This window comes from Aulostomus chinensis, chromosome 19, assembly GCF_037954235.1.
Source record: "Aulostomus chinensis isolate RoL2024-O1b breed Wild chromosome 19, RoL_Achi_v1.0, whole genome shotgun sequence".
Taxonomy (NCBI): domain Eukaryota; kingdom Metazoa; phylum Chordata; class Actinopteri; order Syngnathiformes; family Aulostomidae; genus Aulostomus; species Aulostomus chinensis.
Window position 1 is genome coordinate 7,900,528 of NC_141338.1, and position 24,896 is coordinate 7,925,423.

At 40.9% G+C, this 24,896-nt stretch overlaps 1 protein-coding gene across 1 annotated transcript; it reads right to left on the reverse strand.

Annotated features, from left to right (window-relative positions):
* Positions 1 to 584: 584 nt before the first annotated feature.
* Positions 585 to 22,059, reverse strand: shc3 (SHC (Src homology 2 domain containing) transforming protein 3). Its single transcript, XM_086187460.1, has 12 exons — positions 19,478 to 22,059; positions 13,421 to 13,491; positions 10,628 to 10,691; positions 9,229 to 9,348; positions 7,873 to 7,926; positions 7,032 to 7,083; positions 6,812 to 6,944; positions 6,581 to 6,734; positions 6,070 to 6,163; positions 5,792 to 5,983; positions 4,338 to 4,663; positions 585 to 4,016 (listed from the first exon to the last, which is right to left on the reverse strand). The coding sequence occupies exons 1-12, from the start codon at positions 20,099 to 20,101 to the stop codon at positions 3,888 to 3,890; spliced, it is 2,013 nt and encodes a 670-aa protein (XP_086043586.1). The 5' UTR covers positions 20,102 to 22,059; the 3' UTR covers positions 585 to 3,887.
* Positions 22,060 to 24,896: the final 2,837 nt, after the last annotated feature.

A 24,896-nucleotide genomic window follows, 5' to 3' on the forward strand; every position in this document is an offset into this window, starting at 1 on the left:
GCCGGTGCACTCTAAAGCTGGGCCAAACAGGGAACATCTAAGAGATCAAATAACCAAAGAATTAACCTCTAAATGCCTCCATAAAATTACACTAGAAGTACCATAACGAGAGGGCCTTATTAGGGCCTGAGCCAGAAGGAACTTCTGGGGAAAACCCTGTTGTTTTGGTTTAGTCTGAGCTTTTGGGGGGGGGGGGGGGGGGGGGGGGGGCGGAGAGACGACAATCTCAAGACACGTCAAACTTACTTGGACTGCTTGATGGGGCCAGTAGAGGGCACATTTCTGGCTTGTTGGGCAGTGCTTTACCTCCAGTGGAATCTGGCCATGCAGATAGTTTTGTTGTTGTTGTTCTTTTAATATCCAGATTTGGAGACGATTATTGATCGCAGCTGTAGAGACGTCGCCGTAGCACCGCAGCTTTTATTGGAACTATTTTGTATTCGGGCAAGTGAGAAACTGAAAATATTTGACACTGATCATTTTTTCAAAGGAATCCCCCACCCCCACCCCATTTCTTGTAACAAGTACTATAAAACAAGTACTATTAAAAGAAATAATTATAATAAAGAAAAGTTCACCAAAAACATCTGCAGAGTTTTACCATGTTCACAAGGTCAGCACTGAGAAGTACCTGCACGGCCGGCGATCTCCGTATAAATGAAAATAAATGTTGATCATTTGAACCGACCCTTTAAATTTGAACCGTGCCTAAACGACACTAATGAGGTGCATTACTGTTGATTATGACAGCACAGAGAACCACAGAAATACTACACATTCACGGTTTTATTGCCAGCAGTCATACAGAATAATGATAAACCCATACAACCAAAAGATTAAATCTGTAAACATCATTTGGACTCCTTTGTTTTTATTTCTTTTTTTTTTCCCTTTTTTTTTTTTTTTTTTTTTTTTTTTTACTGTACCTGTTCCAAAATAGTGAGTTTTTGTGTGATTCTCTCTGACAAAGATTCATATTTAGAATCCGGAAATGATACATTTATAATACATGTATATAGTAGAGAGGGAGGAGGGAGAGGAGGACAGAGAGAAAGAGAGAGAGAGAGAGAGAGAAAAAACGGTAGTCTCAAGCAGCAACACGCAGCAGGGCGAAACACGACCTCTAGTGAACAGGCATGCCTCATCGAAAATCAGCTATTGCACTTTGAAGAGAGAGAGAAAGAAATGAAACACCATTTGTACAAATGAAAGGCACATTTTCATCAACAGAAATCTGGAAAAAGCCATATTATTATTTGTGTCACCGCTAGTTTGGTTGTATAAGGAATCATCAGAGATATAGTACAGACTTGTTTCTACATTAAAGTTCAGTTTGACGTGGGTGATTTGCCAAAACTTTTATCCCCACAAAATAAAGTCTCAAAATAGCCTTTTTTTTGTTTCGTTTCGTTTTGTTTTCAAATGGATTTGGCCGTTATGTCTTCTTCCAAGATGTTAGACTCGATGAAATCATGTCACGGAGAATCAAAGTAAAAGTCAGTCAGCGTGGACGAAACTGATTCGCTGCGCCCTTTTATTCTCAACTTTCTCTCAAAAGTGCCCCCAAAAAAAATGGTTCCCCTCACGTATTTTCCTCACAGAAAACAGAGGACACAAGGAATCGAGTCTCTTAAACCAAAATCTGCTGGATTGATTTAGAACGCCCCCCCCCCCCATACTGCTCTTTGCTAAATGTGTGTTGTTGTGTGATGCATGTACTGTACACTCCCTCTTGCAGCAAAATACAGGCACGTTATATTACATTGCATCTGTCTTGTCAAACTCATTGAACACATGCTGATTTTGGTTCAACTGAAGTGGTCCAGTGCATATCGACACAATGCCCCGTTCATTTGGTATCCATCAGAGTTCTGATAATAGTAAGGATGAGAGCATTTCAAAACTTAGGTTGCTGGAACTGCTGGGTACGAGCTCAGTGAGCCATCAGCTGTCAGCGGACACAGTAGAACTGCCGGGAGCAACGATCGCGTGGCGTCGACTGCAAAATGGAAATGAACTCAGTCAAGAAATCATGAAAACCTGCCTGGTAGAAATTTAGATTTTAGTGCCGTTGCACCTCAAGTAAACAGCAGCCAGATAATATCGTTTGCTACTAGTAAGTGAGACGTATGGGAGCTCATTTCTGCCAGTATAAACAAAAAAATAAAATAAAATAAAAGCTTAAGGAAAAGTCTTTCAGAGAAGTCATAATTTTGAGATGAGAATTCGTGATGATTAATTTCAAAATATCTAAATTTGCTAAATCACACATCTCATAATTATTAGTCATTTTCAACATTTTGTCCCATAATTGTGACTTTTTTTAATAACGGACTCTTATGTCACATTTTTTAGATTTTCATCTCAAATGTAGCCACTTAGCTTCTTATTTTCAACTTGTCTCAGAATTTTGACTTTTCATTTCATAATTTTAAGATGAAGAATTCATCATTAAGAAATCCAAAAGTCATAATTATGAAATTTAGCCATAATTATGAGATAAAAATCAAGATATTTTCAAATCTGTCATGATGACTTATTAATCTCATAATTATGACTTGCATGGGGGAACCCTACCCCGACTATTTTTCTAATCTTTATTTTTGCTTTCACAGGCACAAAAGGCTTCTATAGGTAACGGAGGAGCTTTGACGTGAGAGCGAACTGTGGCGATATCAAGTGCTGTGTCAGAAATATACACTGAAAAATTAGATTCGTATTTCCTCATGTAATCGTGTGATATTTTGGATCGAGCGTGAACTCAAAACATTTGTTTTAATTCAGCCTTTTCAGTGAAAAGTAAATCTCATCACACTGGTGAATTGTCTCGTTACAGCTGACACGCGATCGCCGAACCCTCTGATTGTGCTATTCACTTGTGGTCATTCAAATGATAAGAATACGTTTGTGTTGTTGTTGTTTTTAAAGTTCACTAAAAACCTTAACAAACAAAACCAAAAAAAAATCAAAGAATGTGCATTGCGTGACTCAAGCCCCAGAAACTAATCCTTGACTACACACCTAAAAGAAGAATCCAGAGAAAACCAATTAAGAAATAATCACCGTTTGAAAAGCATAAATATTTTACAGTGTCAGCATACACAAGCACCTCTTTCAAATAAAGGGGTATTAAGGTCTACGAACAATGTCCACAAGAACAGTTGATTTTAAGTCATGCGACTGCAGTGACACAAGAAAATACTTTTATAAAAGGTGTATCTTTAAAGCCATTGACAGCACTATGAAGGATGTCTGTTTGGACCCAACACTTTGGGACTACTGCAAAGCAAAACATCGATTCTAATCCCCCAAAAATCTCAAATAGTGATTCATTGAGTGAGCTGTCACGCTATTGGTAAGATTAAAGGACTTCTTTTTTTTTTTCCTCCCCTAAAGTAATTCAATACAAACAGCATTTGTTGTTGGAAATGTTTTTGTTTCCTCCACCTCTTTCTACCAGTAGAAACGTGGTTGTGCTTGACAGACAAAAACTAAAATTTCAGGTTTTTATTCTAAAATACTCTTGTTAACACTTCTTTGAGGTTTTTTTTTTTTAAATTTCACTTCATCTAAACTACAAGAACATCTTTCTTTTTTTTTTTTTAAATCTTTTAAAACACCAAATCAAGATTTTTATGTCCAAATGCACCTATGTCTTCTCAAAAATATAGCATTTCAGTCGTCACAACAAAATAACAGTTCTATAAATATTTTTTTGATCTTAAACAAATCTTGCGTCTTCCAGTGCCTGCGGTTAAGGAACAGCGGCCCGTTTCCTGTCAGCACATAGAGCCTTTCACGCCACTTCTCCTCATGTTTCATCTTCAAGTTTCAGGATTGTAGGAGAGACTGTTCAGAGCTTCATTTCCCATCAGGCATTGCAAGCATCACTGTTTCCTTCCAACTGGCTGGAGGAGACACAGTTCACTCCCCGCTGACACGATTGGCAGATTGTTCTCACGGTGATGGCCAATAAGGTGGCTTATGCTGTCAAATACATGATCTTTCGTCCGTACCTTTGAAAGAGAGGAAGAAAAATTGTATTTAAAAAAAGGTGAGTGTTTGCTCACATCATTTTCACATAATTTCTGTCTCCCTAGAATGAACTTGGAGAGCACATAACTCTGCAGAGGTGACTCAGCCAAAAAAAAAAAGAATTTTTCACTCTGTTTAACGGATCAGCCCCAAAATGTAATGGGCTCTTCCTTGGTCTGAGCTGCACCTTTCCACCAAGTTTGGTGAAATTCGGCCGCGTTGTTTTTGCATAAACCTGCTAGCAGCACTGACACTATTAGGTACTAATGAGGCCCCTGCCGGTCCTCATATCCAGCCCTTACCGTGCCCTCTGGGTCCACCAGCAGGAGATGTTTGGCAAGTCCATTGTGCATCCCCGTCAGAACGTAGGACCCTGGGTTGGTGGTGCTCTTACGAACCAGGAAGTCCCCGTCCTCATTTAGCAGTTTCTCAGCATCACGTCGGCTCATTTTGCCGTGGTACCACGTCTGACCCTCCAGCTCCTCCTGTGCTCGGAAGGCCAGCGAGCGCGCGAGGAGGGGGCTCGAGTTGTCCACAGAGGCTGCCTTGTGAAGACAGGAAACCTGGGACTGGGTTTGCCCCTGGGAGGGCTGATGGGACTGGGACTGAATGGCATCTTCAAAGGGTTCTGGTATGTGTGAGGGCAGTGCCAGAATGATGAATTAAGAGAGGAAGGGTATCAGTCACCGTTTCTTCAGCTTTAGAGGAGTGTCCCTATGACTTGATAATCATATGATGTAATATTTGTCAGGGTGAGGATGATGGGAGGTGTTCATGAAAACCACAGACATGCTCATACCGTTAGCCTGGTGAGACCATCTGTATCACCAACCTCAAAAGCTGAGCTCTGCAGTGGCATCTGGATCCACTACGAGAGAACCGACTACTTGACTCGACAGACAAGCTCCTTCAGCATGAAGCCATCACATCTCAAACGGCCAAGAACCTCTTTTCTCAGTCGGTTCATACTCCTGCTCTGGTTTCATTGCTGTTATCGAGTCCATTCTGCAATACCTGCACTCAGAGCTGTGTTTACTTGGCTAACGTTAACATTATAGCTTGTTGCTTTGAGACACACCATTTTCTTCTAGTCTGTATTACCAATTTTCACGTCATCAACTATAAGAACCAGTTGGGACCTGCATTGTTGTTGAGGTTCAGTTACTTTCTAACTCCTCACAGTGGTGGAGATGTGCAGAGTTCAACTTTTGAGCTCCGTATCTCACCAGGCTAAGGTTGATTCAAAGCTAATGTGACTCCAGCGTTGACTAGTCCTGAAGAGGACGCACAACAAAGTTGGATTACAGGTAAGATGTAAGATCCGTCTGTTAGCAGTTAAAGAAATACAGCAGGCGGACAAGGACATCAAAACTACTGTCTCTTTAAGCAGTTGTAGCTCGGCGCTCACATGTAATTTCCGTCATGGTTCTTCATACATACGGGGGTTAAACACATCATTAGGAAACTGATCTTCCATGTCCAAAAATAGCAAAGCTTAGTTTGAAGTTGACAAAGGGAAGAATAATCTCCTCCTTGTGTCTTTACACTGACATGGTGTTATTATATTGCCACACTGAAGTCACTGGGAGAGAAAGCCAGGAAGCCTTCACTGTATAATTAAAGACTCTGATTCGGGAGCCATCTTACATTGTTCATCACCCTCAACAGGTCAGTTTTCCTTTACTAACTTTCACATAACTACACATAAAAGTGAGGCTCCCAAATCAAAATGACCGACCAAAGCTTGAAGACTTACTCATGTCAAACAGGTCCTTCTGTGGACTCTCTTTGGCTGCAGCCGCCATGCCCTTTGTCACATTCTCCGCCTCGGCCTGCAGCACCGCCAGCACCTGCGCATCAATCTGCTGAGTGTTAACGTACGTGGGCATCTCGCCTGCTTTTGGCGCCTGACCTTTGTTCTCAGGCAGACTGCCCGTATCAAATGATCCTGGAGGTTCAGGAGAAAGAATCATAGTTTTGGTTTGGTGAGGAGCTTCAGAGTCCAATTAGCGTTCATGTGGTGAGTCTTCTCACCCTGTTGGATGAAGATGGGCTTCCTCTCCTCTCCCCAGTTTTCTCCACAGTGCCGTCCCTGGTAGTATGTCTGGTCTACGGAGCCGGGGCCCATCTGATGACGTGCACACACATACACACAGTGAATATTTGAAGGTGATGTGGTTTGTTTGGGCACTTGTGAAAGCAGTAATTATACTCCAGCGCAGACAGAACACCTCCCCATTCGGTCTTGATATGGTTCCAAACCAACATACTCCGGTTCAACTGCAGTGAGAGCAAAACCTGACCTTCATCTGACGCAATTGCAGGAAGTGAACCAGAAGATTATGGGCTGTCTGCATGCAGTATTTGTTCACATGTGAAGAACAACAGAGAGAGGACTGATTGCTGGAATCACACTGCTACATATCTGGTTTTGAAAGTTTACATTTTTCAACTGGAAAGACTTTCACAGATATGATATTTCTGGATTGCCTTCAGGAGGATTTTTTCAATTTTTTTTCACCCCACATTTCTCATGTTTGATTACCTGGCAACCATCTGAAGCTGTATTCTGATTGGTCAGCCGGGTGTCGATGAAGCCTCCGGGAGGCGGCATCTTGCCGGGGATGTTGTTGTAGTAAGGGTGCTCTGCTGACTCCTCCTCCTCCTCTGTCCATGGTAACTCCTCCATGTTAATTACCCTGCAGAAACACCTTTGAAATCACTGAACTCAACACAGTCTCATAGTTAATGGTGGTTTATATATTCAGCGCCTCACCTGTCGTGTGTGGAGGACGGCTGCTTGCTGGAGGGACACTGCAGGTACTGCTGGAAGCGAAGGTCGAACGCCTGGCCGATGGTGCTGATGACGTCCTGGGCCAGACCGTCGGAGCACTCCAGGATGTGGCATGCTGGCAAGGGTGAGGGCAACAAATCAAAGTGACCATATTTCCTGCATGCATGAGTCACGTAGGAGTACTAAAGGAATGGACCCCTACCTCTTCTGTTTACAGGGTCCTTTGCTACATAGGCGACATAGTCAGTTGTGTCCTAGAAAAAGACACATTTAAACATTTCATTGTCACGTGACAACTATTTTATTCTTTGTCATCGTCATGGCGATGGTTAAAAAAAAACATGGATTAAAGTGATTTTATTATTATTCTGCTGCAGTCAAAGGAACGTGTGAAGAAGTAAAACAATTGCAATGTCAATGCCTGTAGCCGACTGAATGAAAGGCAGAGAGTTCTCAAAGTTCAAATCAGGGACAATATGGCAGTCTAAATGTGGCCCTGACCGCCAGAGAAAACCCCAAAATAGACAAATATGAGCAAAATTAAATGAATACATCTTCTAACAAATAACAACACTTGGGAAATGCTTAGAAAATGCACCCCAAACTCACAACACAAACTGTTATCACATGACAACATGTGATGTGTTAACGAGGACGTTTTCTGGATTTCCAGTTTGAATATTGGTTTAAGTTGCAGTGTGCTGAGCTCTCAAGGTCACGATATACAATATAACTTTGGATAAATATCACACAAAGTGTCTCCCATTGCCAATTTAAGAAAAGATACAATAAGACAATCCATTATTAGCCCTAAGAAAAGGGAAATACACGGTGTTACAGCAGCAAATCAGGGTAGTCCTGTTTGAAATGTCAATAAATACTGTTATAAATAAGTAAACAAGCAATATAAAAGAGAGGAAATAGAGTGAAAACAAGTAGAAAAATATTGATGTACTGTATATAAATGTCATTTTCAGGACTGCACAGGAATGAAAATATTTTCTATTATTCCAAAACTTCATACAGGCTATTGAGTTACTTACAGGGTCTCCGCCTGATGCAAAGGAGATGGACTGCATATGATGGTTGGCTATGATCTGCAAAATAACACAGTACATTGTTATTCAGCAAAGATTACACACACACACACACACACACACACACACACACACGTGCTAACAGCAGCTTGCCGGGTGTGTGGTTCACAGGGAGGTGGCCACGTGTTAACGGAAGAGTTTGACACGGAAATATTTGCTTTCTAGCTGAAGGTCTTTAGAGGGTAGTTCAAACATGAAACTGGATCCAAATGACAATTAGTTGCACAAGAGGTAAGACTCAAGTCTAGTTCTGTCCCTTATACGAAACTTTTAAACTTCTTTGTATCTTGTTACTTCAATCTGTGCAGAAGTGAAAAGTGGTTCATGTGGTACTTCTTTCTGGCACGATTAATTATTATAATGGATCCATGCTTTTTACGTGTTATTATTTTTCAGATCATCTTGTTTGCTCACCGAGACATCAGAGCTTCATTGAAACCTTTAGGTGTTTACAATTTTATCAAAGGCAAAATCTACTGTTTTTTTTCTGGGTCAGTTGTCTAAGAGGTGGCGCTCAGGATTTCACAAGGTGTTTCTATGTTAAGACTTATATTTTTCCCCCTTTGGCGCCATCTGCTGGTAGAAACAAGACACACACACACACACACACACACACACACACACACACACACACACACACACACACACACTGGGATTGACAGTGCATGGCAGCTGCACCACTGACCCTCCTCGCCACAGAGAAACAGTTTTATTATCAAACTACCAGGTTAATACCATGATGTGCAGGGAAATTCAGCTTGCACATACGTGGAGGTGGCACGTGCTCTTGATGTTGTTTACTACATAAACACACTTTAGCAGCAGCAAAAATAACATTTCCTCTTGATGTACCACTGGCCAGCAAACAAATGTAAATTTATTTGTTGTTTTTAATTTTTGTTGATAGACCTTGAATGAGAAATATGTGTCATATATGCCTCAAACAACATTTTAAGCATATACATTGTCTTCTTTTGACCCAACGCTCAGTAATGCAGTACGTGTGGTTTCTGGGAGTTACTTGTTTTTAACAGTCCCTTCATTACAATTAGTCCATCATTTCTCACTGATCACACCTGGTCATGTTTTACAGTATTATATATTTCGCCATGTAACACTTGGATAACATAAAATGTGCCTTATTTCAAATTGATTATAGAATCTACAGATATGAAATGTTGTATTTCAGAATGTTGTTGAACTGCGAGACATAAGATGTCCCATACTTCATAATTCATGTTTGTATTTACATGTTAGCCTGCAACTTCTCAATTTTACTGTTTAGAGAAGTTGCAGACCTACCTGTTTGCAGTCAGGGGTCATCAGGTTGAGGCTACTGGTGGAGATGTTTAGGTTGATGGACATGCCGGCAAACTGCAGGTTGCTCTTCCCCAAGATGCTGGACAGAGCTTTGGACGGAGGCTGGAGAAACAGAGGAGACAGACAGACACAGATCAAATTAATTATAACATTAAAGGTTGTTTTTATGAGACTGTCTCTTATATTTGACTGATAGAAGAAGCTCATTCGAGGTGCTTATGCCAATATGAAGGCGTAAGATCATTTTGATGAAGATGTGTATCAGGCAGGCTATTTCCCATGTAAAAACACATCTTGTGTCCAAAATGACATCAGTGCACTGAAAGAACAAACTTCAGTGGTAATTGAGTAGCTGTACAAGTACCACAAGTCAAATACAAATCACTACAAGTATCTAAGTTTTCATGATGGAACACGGGCGATAACATATATGGTGATTAAAAAAAATTGGCCAAACTGATTTATCAGTCATATAAAACTTGGGCCATTCGACCAGTAAAACAATAGAAACTTCATTGGGAATTTAATCGTTTTAAGTTTACCACAGCATCTCCCTTTGAATTATGTTCTTCAAAAAAAAGTGAATTTCCAATCTGCACACACATACATGTACTATTCTGATGGGTCAATATCAGTAAATATAATCCAAAATATCAGATGGGCTCTAATCATTTTATTTCTATTATTTTTCATTCACCTCTACAAAATGAATCATTTGTATTTCATTGAATATTAGGGGGCCGTGAAGTGTTGTGGATTTGGGTGAAAAAAGGCCAGATTGAGTCGTCCAAACCAATCCAGAATTCTCAATAACAAGCTGATGTCACGCTGGCACATTTGTCATAAAACTCAAACAACATTTACATCGTACGTCTGTTCCGAGAGGGAAACTAGTCGGCACGCTTCTCGTGTTCTATACTCTTCCCTGACATTTGAGCGAGCTCTAGAGAGCAGGGTAATGCTTCATTTCACACCAAACATTAAGACACACACACACACACACACACACACACACACACATGCTCAGCCTCCTGATCACAGATATTGTGCTCCACATGAGTCACTAAGCACTGCGCGCGGTGTGAAATGCATTGTGGGCTGGAGCTACGCCCACGCACATACAGTCCCATACCTCTTCATGTCTCCTCAGCCGCTCTCTCCACTCGCTACAATCTCTCATCATTTCTTCCTTTTGCTATCACTGTTATTCTTCTTTTTACATAAAGGAAGAATGAGAGCGAGAGAGCCAATGCTATATATAGTGAGTAAATTAAATTCTAATCCTGTTTTCTCTTTATTCCTCTTCCACTAACATTCATTCACATCACCCCTGGTCTGCCCGTATTTCTATCCTTCCCCTCCTCCCTGTCCACCCATGTACCTTCCTCTTCCGCAGGGCTCCTTTGGTCCCTGGAACAGCCTCACAAACCAGACTGATGGCCTCCCTTGGGGGAAGAGGAGAGAAGGATGAGGCCAAGATGGTGACCATACAGTAACGCACACTGAAAATCCCTCATTGGGGATTGCACACCAAACAAATAATATTGTACGTCTGTCCCATTTATGTTGAGGCTTATGCAATAATATTATGTAATGTGAGAATAATTCATAGCAAAATCCATTGTTTTTCATATATTTTCCTTCCATTTAAAGCTTCCAGGTTAAGTGACCTAGGGATTCCAAATCAGCCTATCTAAACTCGTTTGAAAATAAAGGACACAAATCTTTCTGTTGCATTTTATTGGCTCCTATGTTTTATTTCAACATTTTATTGTAAAATATACTCATATCAAGTGGCCTAGGCACTCCAAATTAGATATTAGTACTAGATTGGTAAAATATCATTGCTTTCTACATACATTTTAATGCCGCCTATAATTTACACAACTATTTTAGTGTAAACTCTATTGTTTTAAATACACAGCAAGATTTAGTGTTTTTTGAATAGCTTCCATGTAAAGTGACACAGGGACCCAAAATCAGTACGAGCTATTAATGCTGGATTGAAAATAAAGAATATATGGCTTTTTATTGCATTTAATTGTATCCTATATTTAAAAGTACATTTTTAGTGTAAAAAAATACTCTTTTCATGTTCAGCAAAAGTCAGTGAGTTGTCTTCCTTTCCTTACACAGTACCTGATATCAGCACTATAATAGGAACATATTATTGCCTCCTGTATACAAATAGCTTTGTGGAAAATTTAGCGTTTTTCATTGAGCTGTTTCGGGGGATTTATTGAACTGTGTAGCAACCTAATATATTAAATGAATAATGCAGCGAAATGTTACATCAGTTGTCGTTTTGTTATACTGAACAGAATTAGAATAAAAAAAATCAAACAAGCCGTTCACCTGGCTCATTGTTGTTAAGTGCATTAATCAGGAATTCCAGGATGGGATTTATTTTATTTTGGTGCAAACACCCACTTGAACTCCATACTTAACTAAACAAATGTGGTGGTCAAAGATCAAGGTCACTGTTACATGAATGTGATATGTAAGGGACGCTCTGAAGGAACCTCTTCCAATATAGTCAAACCTTCCACTGGGACCCAAAAGGATTACGTGGAAATATGAGTTGGTCAAAGGTCAAGGTCACTGTGACAGGCACATATGGACACACATAAACTGAGATGCAGTATTTTTGGGGTTCTATGTGTTTTGCGGTGGCTTGAAATGGATTGGGATGGATGGTTTGATTAATTTGCTGATGCTGCAATCCGTTTTGTGCCTATTAACACATGGAGGATACGATATGACTCATCCATGAATAAATAAACTGCAAAAATCAATAACCAGCGGCTGTAAAGAAAAAAAAAAAAAAGATGTCGGAGGAAGTGGGAAATTTCCTCTGCCAAGATAAGAGAAAGATAAGATAAGATAAGCCAACAATGTGTTTTATGTGGTTCAACAGGAAATACTGCAAATGTCCTGCACCTCTAGAAATCATGTAACGGGTTTGTTTACATTGCTTCATAACCTCAGAGTCAAATATAAAACTCTTGATATCAACAAAATGTAAACGACAACAATATATAGCTAAAATAGAGGCTATATATAGAGTTAATTCCCCTCTGAGACTTGTACATGTTGGTTTCAAGACAGGAGCAGAAATGTTAATGTCTGTATCCTCTCTAGGTGGATAAATCAATCACAGCAGTAGGTTCTTTAGGAAAAAGGAGAAATCTAATAATAGCAACAGCATGAGACATAGCTTTCACCCTCTGTTTGTCTATCTTTTCTTCAGTTTCTTTATTAGAGACGGAAACAAACCAAGAGAGTGAAAGAGAGCATACAACTGTGTGTCCTTGCTGGCTAACATCTACACCAAACTGACTTCAGCAAGCCAAGCAGAAAAATGGACATGACACAAACTGATTCACTGTCAAGCCTTTGGCTCGCTGCACATTGGCCAATGATTAAGATATAAATAGTCACAGAAAATTACGTGTGAGCAAATCATGACCTTAAAGTTCCATCTGAAATCTGAGGGGGGGGGGGTTTAGAGACTGAAGTTCTGTTAAAGGTCATACAGTGTAGGTTGAAAAGGCGGCATTGAAAAGGTGGCATGCAGGTACTAAAAACAATCATAGCAAGACATTTGGGTGCAGATTTAAGAACTTAAACACTTTCTGCTACAGAAGAGACAGTTTCCACTCTCAGCTGTCTTGGCTGGCTCCACCCATAGAATATCACCACAAATGCAAACCCAGTATATCATGAAATGCAGGGGAAGGGTCACCTTGTATGTTGAGCTCACGAGCATGCTTTGAACTCATGTGACGAGGGCTTGATGTTCATTTATTTCTATGAAAATATGACGCACTACAATATTTACATCAGCTGATTGAAATATGCGGTATTACTATATTGCTCTAATCACTTTTGTTAAAATGCCCTTAATAGAGCAAAATGCTATAAATGTCTATTTCAACTTTAAATAAAACCCCAAAGCTACATTTTTTTGTCTGGTTCTTCTGATCTTTTAGTTGAAGGTATTTCCAAACAAATGTAAAACTAAAATCATGAATACAAACAGATTTCTTTTTAAAAATATGAACCAAAAGGTCTAAAACAAACCCCACTGACTCAGTTGTTGTTCCATCTTCTGCTTTGCTCTTAGAAAAATTCATTGAACCCTAAAAAATCTGACAACAAAGCGTGGACATACCTTGTTATTTGTGACCTTGTGGTGAAATCTAGAGACCTCATTGATCGCAGGACTTCGATACAACCCAGATACTGAAAAAGAAAGAAAGACAAGCCAGAGGGAAATTCAGGAAGAATTTCTTCACTAGCAGTAAAACAAAACAAAACAAAAAGAACCTGGATAATTGGGATTTAAAGCCAGGGTCAGCAATTTGATTTGTTGTTGTTTTATATTTTAAGGATTTTCAATTATATTGTCAGTGAACTGTTTTATTTAGTGACATTTTCTTAATCTTGAAGTGTATATGTTACATATCTCTTAAAAAGGACATACACCGGCTTTTTAGGAAATACAATTTTCCCCCAAGAGCAAGACAAGCAGATAGATCCCCTTCCCTCCTCTGTGCTGCATAAGAGAGCTTGGATCCACAGAGACTAGCTGACCACCAGTTAGCTAAGCACAATACATCGTAGTGAACGGGCAGGTTAGCGTACCAGCGACACTTTGCTATTACTACTACCAATCATGGCTGACTTTTTAAGAGAGGATGGGGAGACTTACTTCTGGAAAAACTAAGACCCTGAATCTTATCTGTTCAATGATGGAAGTATGCTAACTCTTGCCACCATTACCATTTATTGTGCTAAGCTAACTAGCTATCTCAGCTCCGTACGGCACACACAGAGGAAAGAAAAGGTATCTATCTGCTTGTCTGGCTCTAAAGAAGATGGCAAATAAATGCATTTGTTATTCAAAGACATCATTTTAAAAATGCAAAATTATCTCTTACACTAACAAATGCTTTTTCATGAAATGATTTGTGTTTCCCAACCAGTTGATATCGGGATCTAACAGGATCTCAGCTAAGACGAGGGGTTCACAAAACCAAAATCTGTCAAACTCAGTGCAAAACCGAACAAAAACATGTTATTTTGAATCTACATCAGTGTTACTATGCCACACGAGTTTCTAAGGTGACTGTAGTTCTCCTATCGCATAAAATCATCTTCATTACTCGCCACCTACTCACATTACAACACCTCTCCTGAATAATATTGCAGACTGGGAACACTTTGTGCTGATGAGTTCCTCTCGTTATAAGAATCACATTCATGACCTGGCTGTAAACAAAACACACATCCAGACAGTCTCACATCTCTACTTCCACTACTTTTAATAAAGGAGTTAGTTGTTATAATCAGAACTTTCAGGCCATTCCCTCCTGTGATAATTTGAGAGTACCAGCAGACAAATGCCATTTTCTATAACAACTGATGGAAGCCGAACAGGAAATGGACCCAAAAGCATGAGTCAGAGATGGACCGGTGAGATAAAAACTCAGACCTTTACTCAGGATACAGAAAAAGATATCAGACCAGTAACAAGCAAACAAACCATTTAAGAAAGAGGTTTAAAATGGCTTCAGTAACAGTATAGCCTCAACAAGAGCGCATAAAAGATAGCAGGTTGTCATTTTACTCGCTGTAAAACCATCAAAATGGTACTTAAGCACATCAATGGCCAGCTGAAGCGATGATGTATTTTTGTAGGCCAATGCAGGCATTTGCATCGCCAAGAGTTCCCTTTGATTTGAGATTGTTTCGCTGTGGTGAACTGAACCTTTGTTTCATAAGATAATCTTTACAACTTTTTGAAGCACAGATGGACTCTTTAGAGGTAGCGAGCTAGCGTACTAAACGCCGGGATCACTGCGTCAAGGTCATCGCAACTACCTCTGTGTTTCCTCTGTTTTGGGCATGATGACGTTTCTGTAGTCTCATTAAACCACGCATCATAGTTACCACTTCATTTTAAGGCATAAAAAGCTTTGAAATTCAGTTTGTGTCATAAAACAAGAAGTTCAAAGTCAAGTTTACGCTCTTGTTAAAGAAGAAATAACCAGACAATAACTTAAAATACAGTGACCTACATGATGTAGCACAGCCAATAATAGGTTTGATCACTTTCCATGTTTTCTATTCACAGAAGAGTTTAAAATGCAGAATTCAGCGAGGCCAGAAATAGATCAAGCTGTTCTAAAACTGATCCAACTATTCTGAGCACAACATGGAGGCTTCCTTCACTCGATCTGTAAAAACAAACCTGTAGATGATTGGCACAGTAAAACTGGACTTTATAAAAACAAGAGGAGGCCGACATCAGAGAAATCCTAAAAAACACAAGGCAAATTTTTCACTGAACTTGAAGAAGGGCTGTAGTGTTGGGGTATATAAGTCATAGCACCACCTGGTGGCAACAGGACATGACTGTTCTTTTTTACACTTCTTTGAGGCTTTGAGTCAAAAACAGCATACAGGGTCACACTGGTGTACGTACAAGTTGACGGAGGCTCGCTGAAATTTGCATACACAGCAGATTTCAGTGAGCCTCGGTCAGCTTGAACACATAGGAGCGTGACGCCAGTGACCCCGAATGTTGTTTTTGTCCAATTTTCCTGGGCTATTACGAGGAACAGCACATAGTGTTCCGAGCAAGAACTCTGTCAATCAACATCTCCACTGGTACGAAACAAATAGGACTGAACTTCAAAAAAAAAAAAAAAATCGGAACTATCCCTTTAAGAAGTTTTCCATGGTGTGGTAACCAATTTTGAAATTTGTTGGACTCCACATGGTCAGACACAATGGATGTGAGTCCCTGAATTTTCAGCTGTAGCGCCACCTAGTGGGTTCAGGCAGTAAAACCTGATGTTACAAACATAATCAGATATACATCAAAACGACACTGAGTTGTCCTCACACGATGCTCAGCAACATACTGTAATACATTACGCGTTTGTACTCTAGTACCCCCTAGTGGGCTCGGGAAATGATATTTGCATCACAGTGCATGTATGATTCTGTCCTTTGATGCAAAATCCAAATATTATCATCAGGTTTTACCACCCAAACAGCTGCAGTCATAAACTAGAACTGGATTCATGCCTCTCATTAAATGTATTTTGTGTCTGGGATGTATTTTTAGCAGCATAGTTTATGATCATAGAAGTATTAATGTCTCTCTACAATCCTCATGTTCTCCTCAACTACACATTGTGTATAGTGTTGAGTATTTAAACCAAAAAATATTACAGAATGAAAACCAAACTGACAGAAAGACAGGTCTGAGAAGATGGAATTACAAATCCGTCTGCTACTACAGTGCCATGGATTCGTCGCTGCAGCTCATGCAGCCTACTAATATTTTAGAGTGATAATCGGGGCCATGGATTCTAACAAACCTCAGGCAGATAAAGGATCAATGAGTCAGACCAACATATTTAACTAAACAATCCCTCTGCTACTAGGGCACGAAGAGGGGGGATGGTAGGCTATCAAGGGGATGTATTTTGGTCATTCTGTAACAAGGGGATAGTGTTTCCTCTCAAACAGTGTATTGTACACATTATAGGACGAATTATTAATCAGAAAATCCAATGAAAGTTGCATGTCCATACAGACAAAGTGTCTCATTATAAATTAAATGTGCTACAGAAATGCACTGGCCTATAAATAATATTCTCCGGATGCAAGGGAACATGTTAGCTTGGTACAAATATAATCATTTTTAGATTTTTTTGAGGGATTACAGGGTACAACACTATCAGTATGTACACTATATAAGTCACTATTATTTATGTATGCTGAACACCAACAGGCAGTTGACAAACAGCCATGTATTACAACATTTGCAATAATACAATAGACTAAGTAGTGCAGGCGGTATATAAAATATAGATACATAATCTGACAGAGGGGTGTAGGGTGTGCAGACTTATCTAAACGAAGCAAAAAACAGAAATGAATTCTTTACACCTGTGTTGGTCAGGCTCTGCTCTCTCCAAGTGTCCGTCTTGTTCCTATTTATGAACTGGAACATACCATTAAACATAATGCTCATTCATATATTTAGTCATCAGAGTCAGTTTCTTACATGATGTCCCTACACGTCCAGGAAATAAAATAACTTGCAGCTGTTGCCCTATAAATAGTCTACAAATAGGAATGAAGAGTGTAAAAATCCCGCAGCCTGTTGCATTAGCCTTTTGTACAGTAAATTGCCCTTTCAGGGAGGGTGGGAAGTCTACGCTAAACTAAATTTGTGTCAACGTTTGGGACGTAAGGCTTACTCTGGTGTAACGTCCCAACCGACCAAAACGTCACAGAAACTGTCATTTCCTGTGACTAGCATTGTTCTTAACAATGTGTTTATTATGTATTTTTTCTCCTGCCCTGTCATGTGAACATGTTGCTATGCATTACCACAGGAGCTAATGACAATAAAAAAAAGCACCTACATTTCTATGTAAAAAAAAAAAAAAAAAAAAACTAAATAAAAAATTTAAGTTTTACTAATGCAAACTAGGAAAAAGTATGATTAGTGATAATTAAAGCAGCCTCACAGCTAATAAATAAACATATGGGCATAAACATATGATAAGGTGATTTAACCCTGATATATCTAGCTGGTAGACTTTATCATCCAAATTATCCCACCTATTAGGGCGCTGTACAAGAATTCTACAAAGAGGGTCCTTGGTAAGAGCAAAGTTGAAGATTGAAGTTCAAACTTTCAGCCACTTTAGAACACTATCAACTGATGCAACATATAAAATGTTTGCTGCATGTAAAACTTAAGGGTTCACACTAGGCTATGAAAGAACCCATTGCTGCACTTTAAATCTCATAGTACAAACACAAAATATGCCAGCTTTTTTTGCACGTACAATCTAAAAAAATAAAAAGTACTACTATCTTTGAACTAAATTTTGTGGGGAAATACTTTTACCTGAAGGTGACACACAAGAAGCATAAAATGGAAATGAAGCACAATTTTGATGCACCCACACTTGAATATTCTTTGTTCTCCCACTGACTCTAACCTCAACTGTGACATATTTCCTATATGAAGTGAAGTTAACCCCCCCAAAAAAGCATATAAAATCAATGTAATGTATCACAAACTTGGAGTAATTGCAAACACACAGCTACTGAGGGCTAAAAGTGAGTGTAAACAGTGTCACTGTCGATCACTTTGGAGTAATGGTGCATGATGTGCAAGGAGTGACCACATGACGCTAATTAAAAGTGCTGTGAGCACAGCACCACACTGAGCTTGATTTACATGGAACCTAAACCACAGGAAAAGCAGGGGGTTGGGGTGAGCACACACCAGACCCATTTCCCCTGTCATAGTACGGACGCTTTAGGCAACATTGACTGGACAAATAAGCACTCTCGGCCTTAACGCGGTTAATGGAATGTCACAGTGGTCACATAGTGTGGGCTTTGTTCAGACAAGTTGTGCTAGGTGTCATATGATGGGAATCATACTGACTCACTCGGTGTGGACGACAGCACATTTCGCCCTCAAATGCTTTTTGTTTAATGTTGCTGTATTAATACAAAGCAAATGCACAATTTACTGCGTCTATACGGCATCAGTGAAAATGGTTTATTCCATTTTTCATTCACTTCACACCTTGAAGAGCCGAGGCTCGGCATCATCACTCCTCAAGCTAGTGACTCATTGCTGGCATGATGACATTCACAGCACTCGTAGTTGTGCACCAACTTGTGCTGCTTTAAATGATGTATGATGGCTGAATGAAGCAACATTGGGTGTGATGAGACACCGTTTGCTTCTTCTCTATTCCACCATTTCCCTATCTGCAAGCAAAAACAGCCGTGGAGCTCACAGAGATGCACAATGTACAGAAATAACACATCACCATGGTTACAAAAGCCTAACGCTGTGGCTTCACATGCACAAGACCGACAGAAACGCTGTATGGACGGCAATGTTTACAGTAACCACTGGTATTTGCTGCTTTTTCTTTTGTCATCACAGGCTTTTGTTTTACTTTTCCCCCACTCCGACCTTCTCTATTTGTTGAATTATTCAATGCCTATTTTCTGCTAGCTGCTCCTTCACTCAGCTTTCTGCTGAAGCCAACCCACATTCAAGGGCATGCTGTGATGTGCAAGTGGAACACCGTTATCTCTTCCCTCCCTTACACAGAGCTAAGCTTGAGTCATTGACAGAATTGGTAAAGACTGGAAGAGAGAGACCACCAACCTTCACAATGTATGTCACTCCTGGACCAGAGATCTTCTCACTTGAGTGTAGCCATCCTCTGGAAGGTTTGCTCACCAGTCCTCCACCTCCACCTGGATTCCAGTCCTCTCCACCAGGCTGAAGCTCATCCAGCCTGCTCTTCTTGCTCATGCTGATGGCTGGCTCCAGCTGCGAGCAGGGGGTTGAATGGGAGGCCAAGCTGCACAACGAGCCACCCACACCAGAGGCTGCTGCTGCCGCACTGGGGCTTGAGCCACTGGAGCTGCCTGAGCCCAATCCCCCACCCCCCTGCAGCTTAGACACAGCCAGGTCCTTGACAGCTGAGGGCAGACCCTTGATGCCCAGCAGGCTGCCCGAGTTGCTGAATTTCAGGCTGGACACCTTGTTGATGAGGGTACAGAGGGTACCTCCATCTTCCAGGTGGTCAGAGCCGTGGCTGGTGGGGGTGCTGGAAGCAGTGGTGGTGGAGGAGGGCTGGACCTCAGTCGGAGGTGTGTAAGATGTCTCGGCAGCAGACTGGGGGGTGGCCGAGACCTTGGGGTTCATGGACAGGCCGTGGAGAAGCTCATCGACGGATGTTACTGACTCATTCCTGAAGCGGTTGTATTTGGTACGGTGAAGCATACCCTTCTCTCTCTGGCTCTCTACCCTCTCTCCACCAACCAACACGCACAGCCTGCCTCTTTCACAAGTGTGCTGGCAGACGTGGCTGAGCCGTGCTGATTACCCTCTCCTGTAACATAGCAGCAGCGGTACAGGCAGCAAACGCCTTTTAGCAATCACAGGCCACCTGACTGTAATTTTCTCTATTGAGGTTACAGTGGTGGTTGTGTTGAGCTGCTGCTGCTGCTGCTGTCGCCAAAGTCCAATCTGCTATCAGTTAAATCCAGAGCTACAATCCAGTTCGTCAGAAAGAAACACATAGACAAAATCCATGGAAACACAACACTGAAGCAGAGGAAAAAGGAGGATGAAGAGGAAAAGGTCCCTACAAGGCTGCCAGTGTTGTGGTGCAGCTTGTTTGGTTTCCAGCGGTGATGCTTCTGCTGCTGCTGCAGATTTCTACCCCCGAAAATCCAAAAAGTAAGATCAGAGAAAGGTCTATGTTGTCGATGATCATGGATACTGTGAGGGAAGAGCAAACACTCTCTACTGACTGCTGCCTGCCGGCTCAGAGCTGAAGCATGACTCACTGATCTGAGAAAACCTTCTCAACAAAAGGCTTGCTGAACACTGCAAATCACTTCCTGTTGGAGGGAGAGGGAAAAAAAAACTCCCACTTACAGCAAACTAGAACCAATCAATTGTTAAATTCACCAGCCTGTTATTTATGCTCGGTAATTCTCGCCCTCGTATTTGTTTTAATGGGAAAAGGAAATTGAGAATGAGAGGTCGTGGGATTATTTAATTCAATAAAATAATTATCTGTAATTGTTTGCTGGAATTCATCTAAACATCTAATATAATTGATTGGAAAAAGGATGACACAATAATTTGCAGAGTAGACAATAAATGAGGTGACAAAGGTGATGAAAACTAGCATCTATTACTCTGTCTGCCCAAATCTTTTTTTTAATCAATTAAAAAAAGGGGCCTGGTTCTTTCTTCTTTAAATGCAAAAAAATATGTTTTTTTCTTAAAGGATGTTAAATAAACCTCCATAAATCACTTAATGAAACATCATAATGAGATAACTATAACATTACCACAAGTGTCCATATTCTGTGTAATAGATGCATCATATGGACAAATGTTATCTCAGTTTTGCACCTTCAAATGCCCATGACTACTTGTTTCTGTAAAAATCAGACATTACTGCAATAAAGAATAAAGGAAAATGTCCTTCCCTTTGTTTCACTTTCCATTTTCTATCTATTTGTTTGGAGACAGATTTTTTAATATGTCTCACTAATTCACTATCGCCGTTCTGCAGCCAAAGAACACAAAAGAATTCAGTTCCATAACTATAAAGCAGAGAGTGGATCACATCTAAAATACCCAGCAAATAGTCCGGTGAACTACATGAATGACACAACTCAGACGAACACCAGTATGAATGACATGTTTCTCAGTCAATGAAAGAAAAAAAAAAAAAAAGACAATAGAAGAAGCCCAAGAGTCTCCTTAAAACCAGCAGCAATGAAGCATCTTTGTCTCCCCGGCAGCAGAAAGCACACAGCCAGACACCATTCATGTAAAATGTCCTCAGGAGCATCTAGCAAAGCCGAAAGACTGACACTCATTCATAAGCAGCTTCCGCTCTCACTCTGCAGCAGATTTCGCACTGCAGTCCCTCCCAACATCTCTCTTTCCTGCCTGGCAAATATAGAAAAAAAAAAAAAAAAACAGCACGTCTGCCTTCTCTCCTCAGAAACAAAGGCAAACACAAAAGCAGGGGAGAAAAGGCAGGCCTTTGCAAATCAAAAGAAGAGGCAAAAATACAAAGGAGAAAAAGAGCGGTGGACGAAAAGCATTCAATATTTTGTCTTTTATGTGAATGAAATAGCAGGCTGGCATACCAATGTTTCTGTGAATGGAAGCAAGGCCTTTCTGCCTCTGCAAGGCAATCCCTAGGGATGGCATGGTCTTATCCAATGAGGAGCCGGCTGGATGACTCATTCAGGGGAGGCTTGCAGAATAGTGGAAGAGACCATTCCAAATGCAGGTGTGCATTTTGTTTTCTCTTAACTGCCCCTTCGAAATGCTGCGCACACTGTCGGATATGAGATATCTGCATTGTGTAATACAGTAATGTTCTTCTGACACAAAAATGACAGGAAAAATATCAAAATCAATAAACAAAACTGAATAGCCACCCCTGCGATTTGCTTGTCACCACCATCATCACGTTCATGCGAACAGTTACCACCTACACATTTAATTAGCAATTTACAATTTGTAAGAGAGCAGATAGTACAAATGCTCAAGAACGACAAATGTGTTTTCAGATGACAGATTTGGAAATTCATATATTTGTATTTTGAAAGCAAAATTCTTATAATAATACTACCAGTGTTTCATGTTTCCTTAGTATTTTTTAGTTTAAGTCTTTTGCACTTTTATTGCCCATTGGGACACAGATTTGACAGACCGTCATTATTACCGTCTTTCTTGCCACCACTAAATTCTTATCAGCTGGCAAATTTCTGCAACCACTGCTTGTCAAAGTACGTGAGAATTTTGTCATCTACTTCCAGATCTAAAGAGTTCAGGACAACCTCCACTTTGTAAAATGTGTATTTGCTACTGTCAGGAGCAGGTATGATAAGCTCTACTGATGACAAACAAGCATCAACCGCATCAACATTATGTTAAATTTGGTAATTGCATTATGGTATCTTATGCTGTGGGAAGAGGGGATTGTCTTTTCTTGAAAAACATTAGGATAGATTGTAAACACTAGCAGTGAAACAATCACTATCTACCTGACAGATGCCCTCTAGTGGCTGTACTAATTATGACCAAAGCATATTTCCAAGGGTAAGAAAAAGTCAATTTCATGTTTTTGTCCCAAAATATTAAAACTGGACTTTCAAAGTACTTGGAAACACAGGCATCGGACCAAAATTGTACTTTTCAAAACCAGACTTATTTAACCAGACAATACAGATGGGAATCAAAAGGATCATGGACTATGATTACCATGAGATGTTCTGTAGGTGCTGGAGTGGTATTTAACCCAGAGGTAAGCAGCGCACAGTCAAAGAGGTATAGTCACAGACGACGGTAAGGCAAAACAACACATTTCTGGATGGACAAACTTTATAAAGTCACACTGAACTTCTTCAAAAAAAAGCCTTTGAATTTACTGTAAGCCCGCTGTTTCACAGGGACGCTGACTATCGTTGGCTAACTTAGTATTTGGTGCAAAAAGTACACCAGTGAAAATGATGACAGTAACCAGCTATAACGGAGCATATCGCCTCCTAACATTCAGGAGGCAGACATATTTCCGTCACTGGATCATCTATAAATGGCCTAATGAACCCATAACCACAGCTGGAGTGTAATAGTGCATGTAAAGCCATTGCCAGCTGTGAGCCAAGCACGATGAACAAGTTAAGAGAGAAGTAGGTTACACATGTAAGTGGTGGACCATGCACCCATAGCCCCCCCCACTGGGTATAGTTTACTCATGGGTTGCAGTGTTGTGCAAGTCAGGGAGAGATCCGTACACCTGCTAGCGGTTCCTTTGTTGCTATAAAGAGAAACATGGTTGAAAAGAAGGCTCGAGGGTATTTGAAACACTGCATGATGGCTGGACACTGGGCGTGTTCGCTGCTTACTGACTGCTCCCATGGCGGAGGTTGAAGGACCCCTTCATCCCCCAACAGGAGCTGATGGTCCAGTAGGGTGGAGCGGTGACAGAGCAGGGCTTCCTGTGGTGTGTGACGAGGTCTGTCAGTGGATAGGTCACAGAGCACCTATCAAATAATAGATGAGGAGGCCTAATGTATGATGAAGAATTTAAAAAACCCTCCTGAAAGATACAGGAATACAACAATTTGTTGCTTGGTTTCGAGCTCATTCCAGTGCCTGAGCCTGGATATCTGCCAATATTTCTATATATCCCACATTATCTGCTACTGATCCGACTCACAAGCTGGCCGCCTTGTGCAGGACCGACCCGATCACATTAAAGTAGGTTGTGATTATGACAAATTAAAACATATCCATTATGGACCGTGCAATCAGATTGCTTGCTCTGCATCGACGACTTCCCATCCGTTGTCAGATTAAATGAGTCGTCGTGGGTTTCATTTCTTGCCTCATTTGATCTCAAATGCCTGTATTCTCTATTCAGGTTCTGCCAATGTGAATGCTTCCCACTAACGCAGGAGGATGGCGATGACTTGTGACTGGAAGAGCTTCAACTTCGGGAAGCTGGTGGGCCATTCCAGGCTGTGTCAGCCCAGGCTCTGAGAACCTGCGGGCCGCTGTCAAATCACAGTCTATCAAAGGATTAAATCCAGTTCAGATTTCCTTTAAGGAACAAGTCTTTATGTTGGTGATTTCTCAGTGAGGACTCCACCCTGCTGGGCTGCATGGTGGTGCAGTGGTCAGCACTGTGGCCTCACAGCAAGAAGGTTCCGGGTTCGAGTCCCGGCTCCGGCTCGGGATCTTTCTGTGTGGAGTCTCCATGTTCTCCCTGTTCCTGTGTGGGTTCTCTCTGGTACTCCAGCTTCCTCCCACAGTCCAAAGACATCAAGAGGGGACGAGGCTGATTGATACTCTAAATTGACCGTAGGTGTGAATGTGAGTGTGAATGGTTGTTCGTCTCTCTATGTCGGCCCTGTGATGGACTGGCGACCTGTCCAGGGTGAACCCCGCCTCTCGCCTGTTGACGCTGGGATAGGCTCCAGCCCCCCCCCCCGCGACCCTTAATGTGTAGGAATAAGCGGAAGATGACGATGGATGG

Excerpts from the sequence above, each read along its gene's own strand:
- shc3 (XM_086187460.1), bottom strand. The coding sequence starts at position 20,101 with ATGCTTCACCGTACCAAATACAACCGCTTCAGGAATGAGTCAGTAACA. Across the intron at positions 13,492-19,477 it reads GAGTGACATACATTGTGAAG|TATCTGGGTTGTATCGAAGT; the intron begins GTTGGTGGTCTC and ends TTTCTTTTTCAG. Across the intron at positions 5,984-6,069 it reads GCCCATCTTCATCCAACAGG|GATCATTTGATACGGGCAGT; the intron begins GTGAGAAGACTC and ends CTGAACCTCCAG.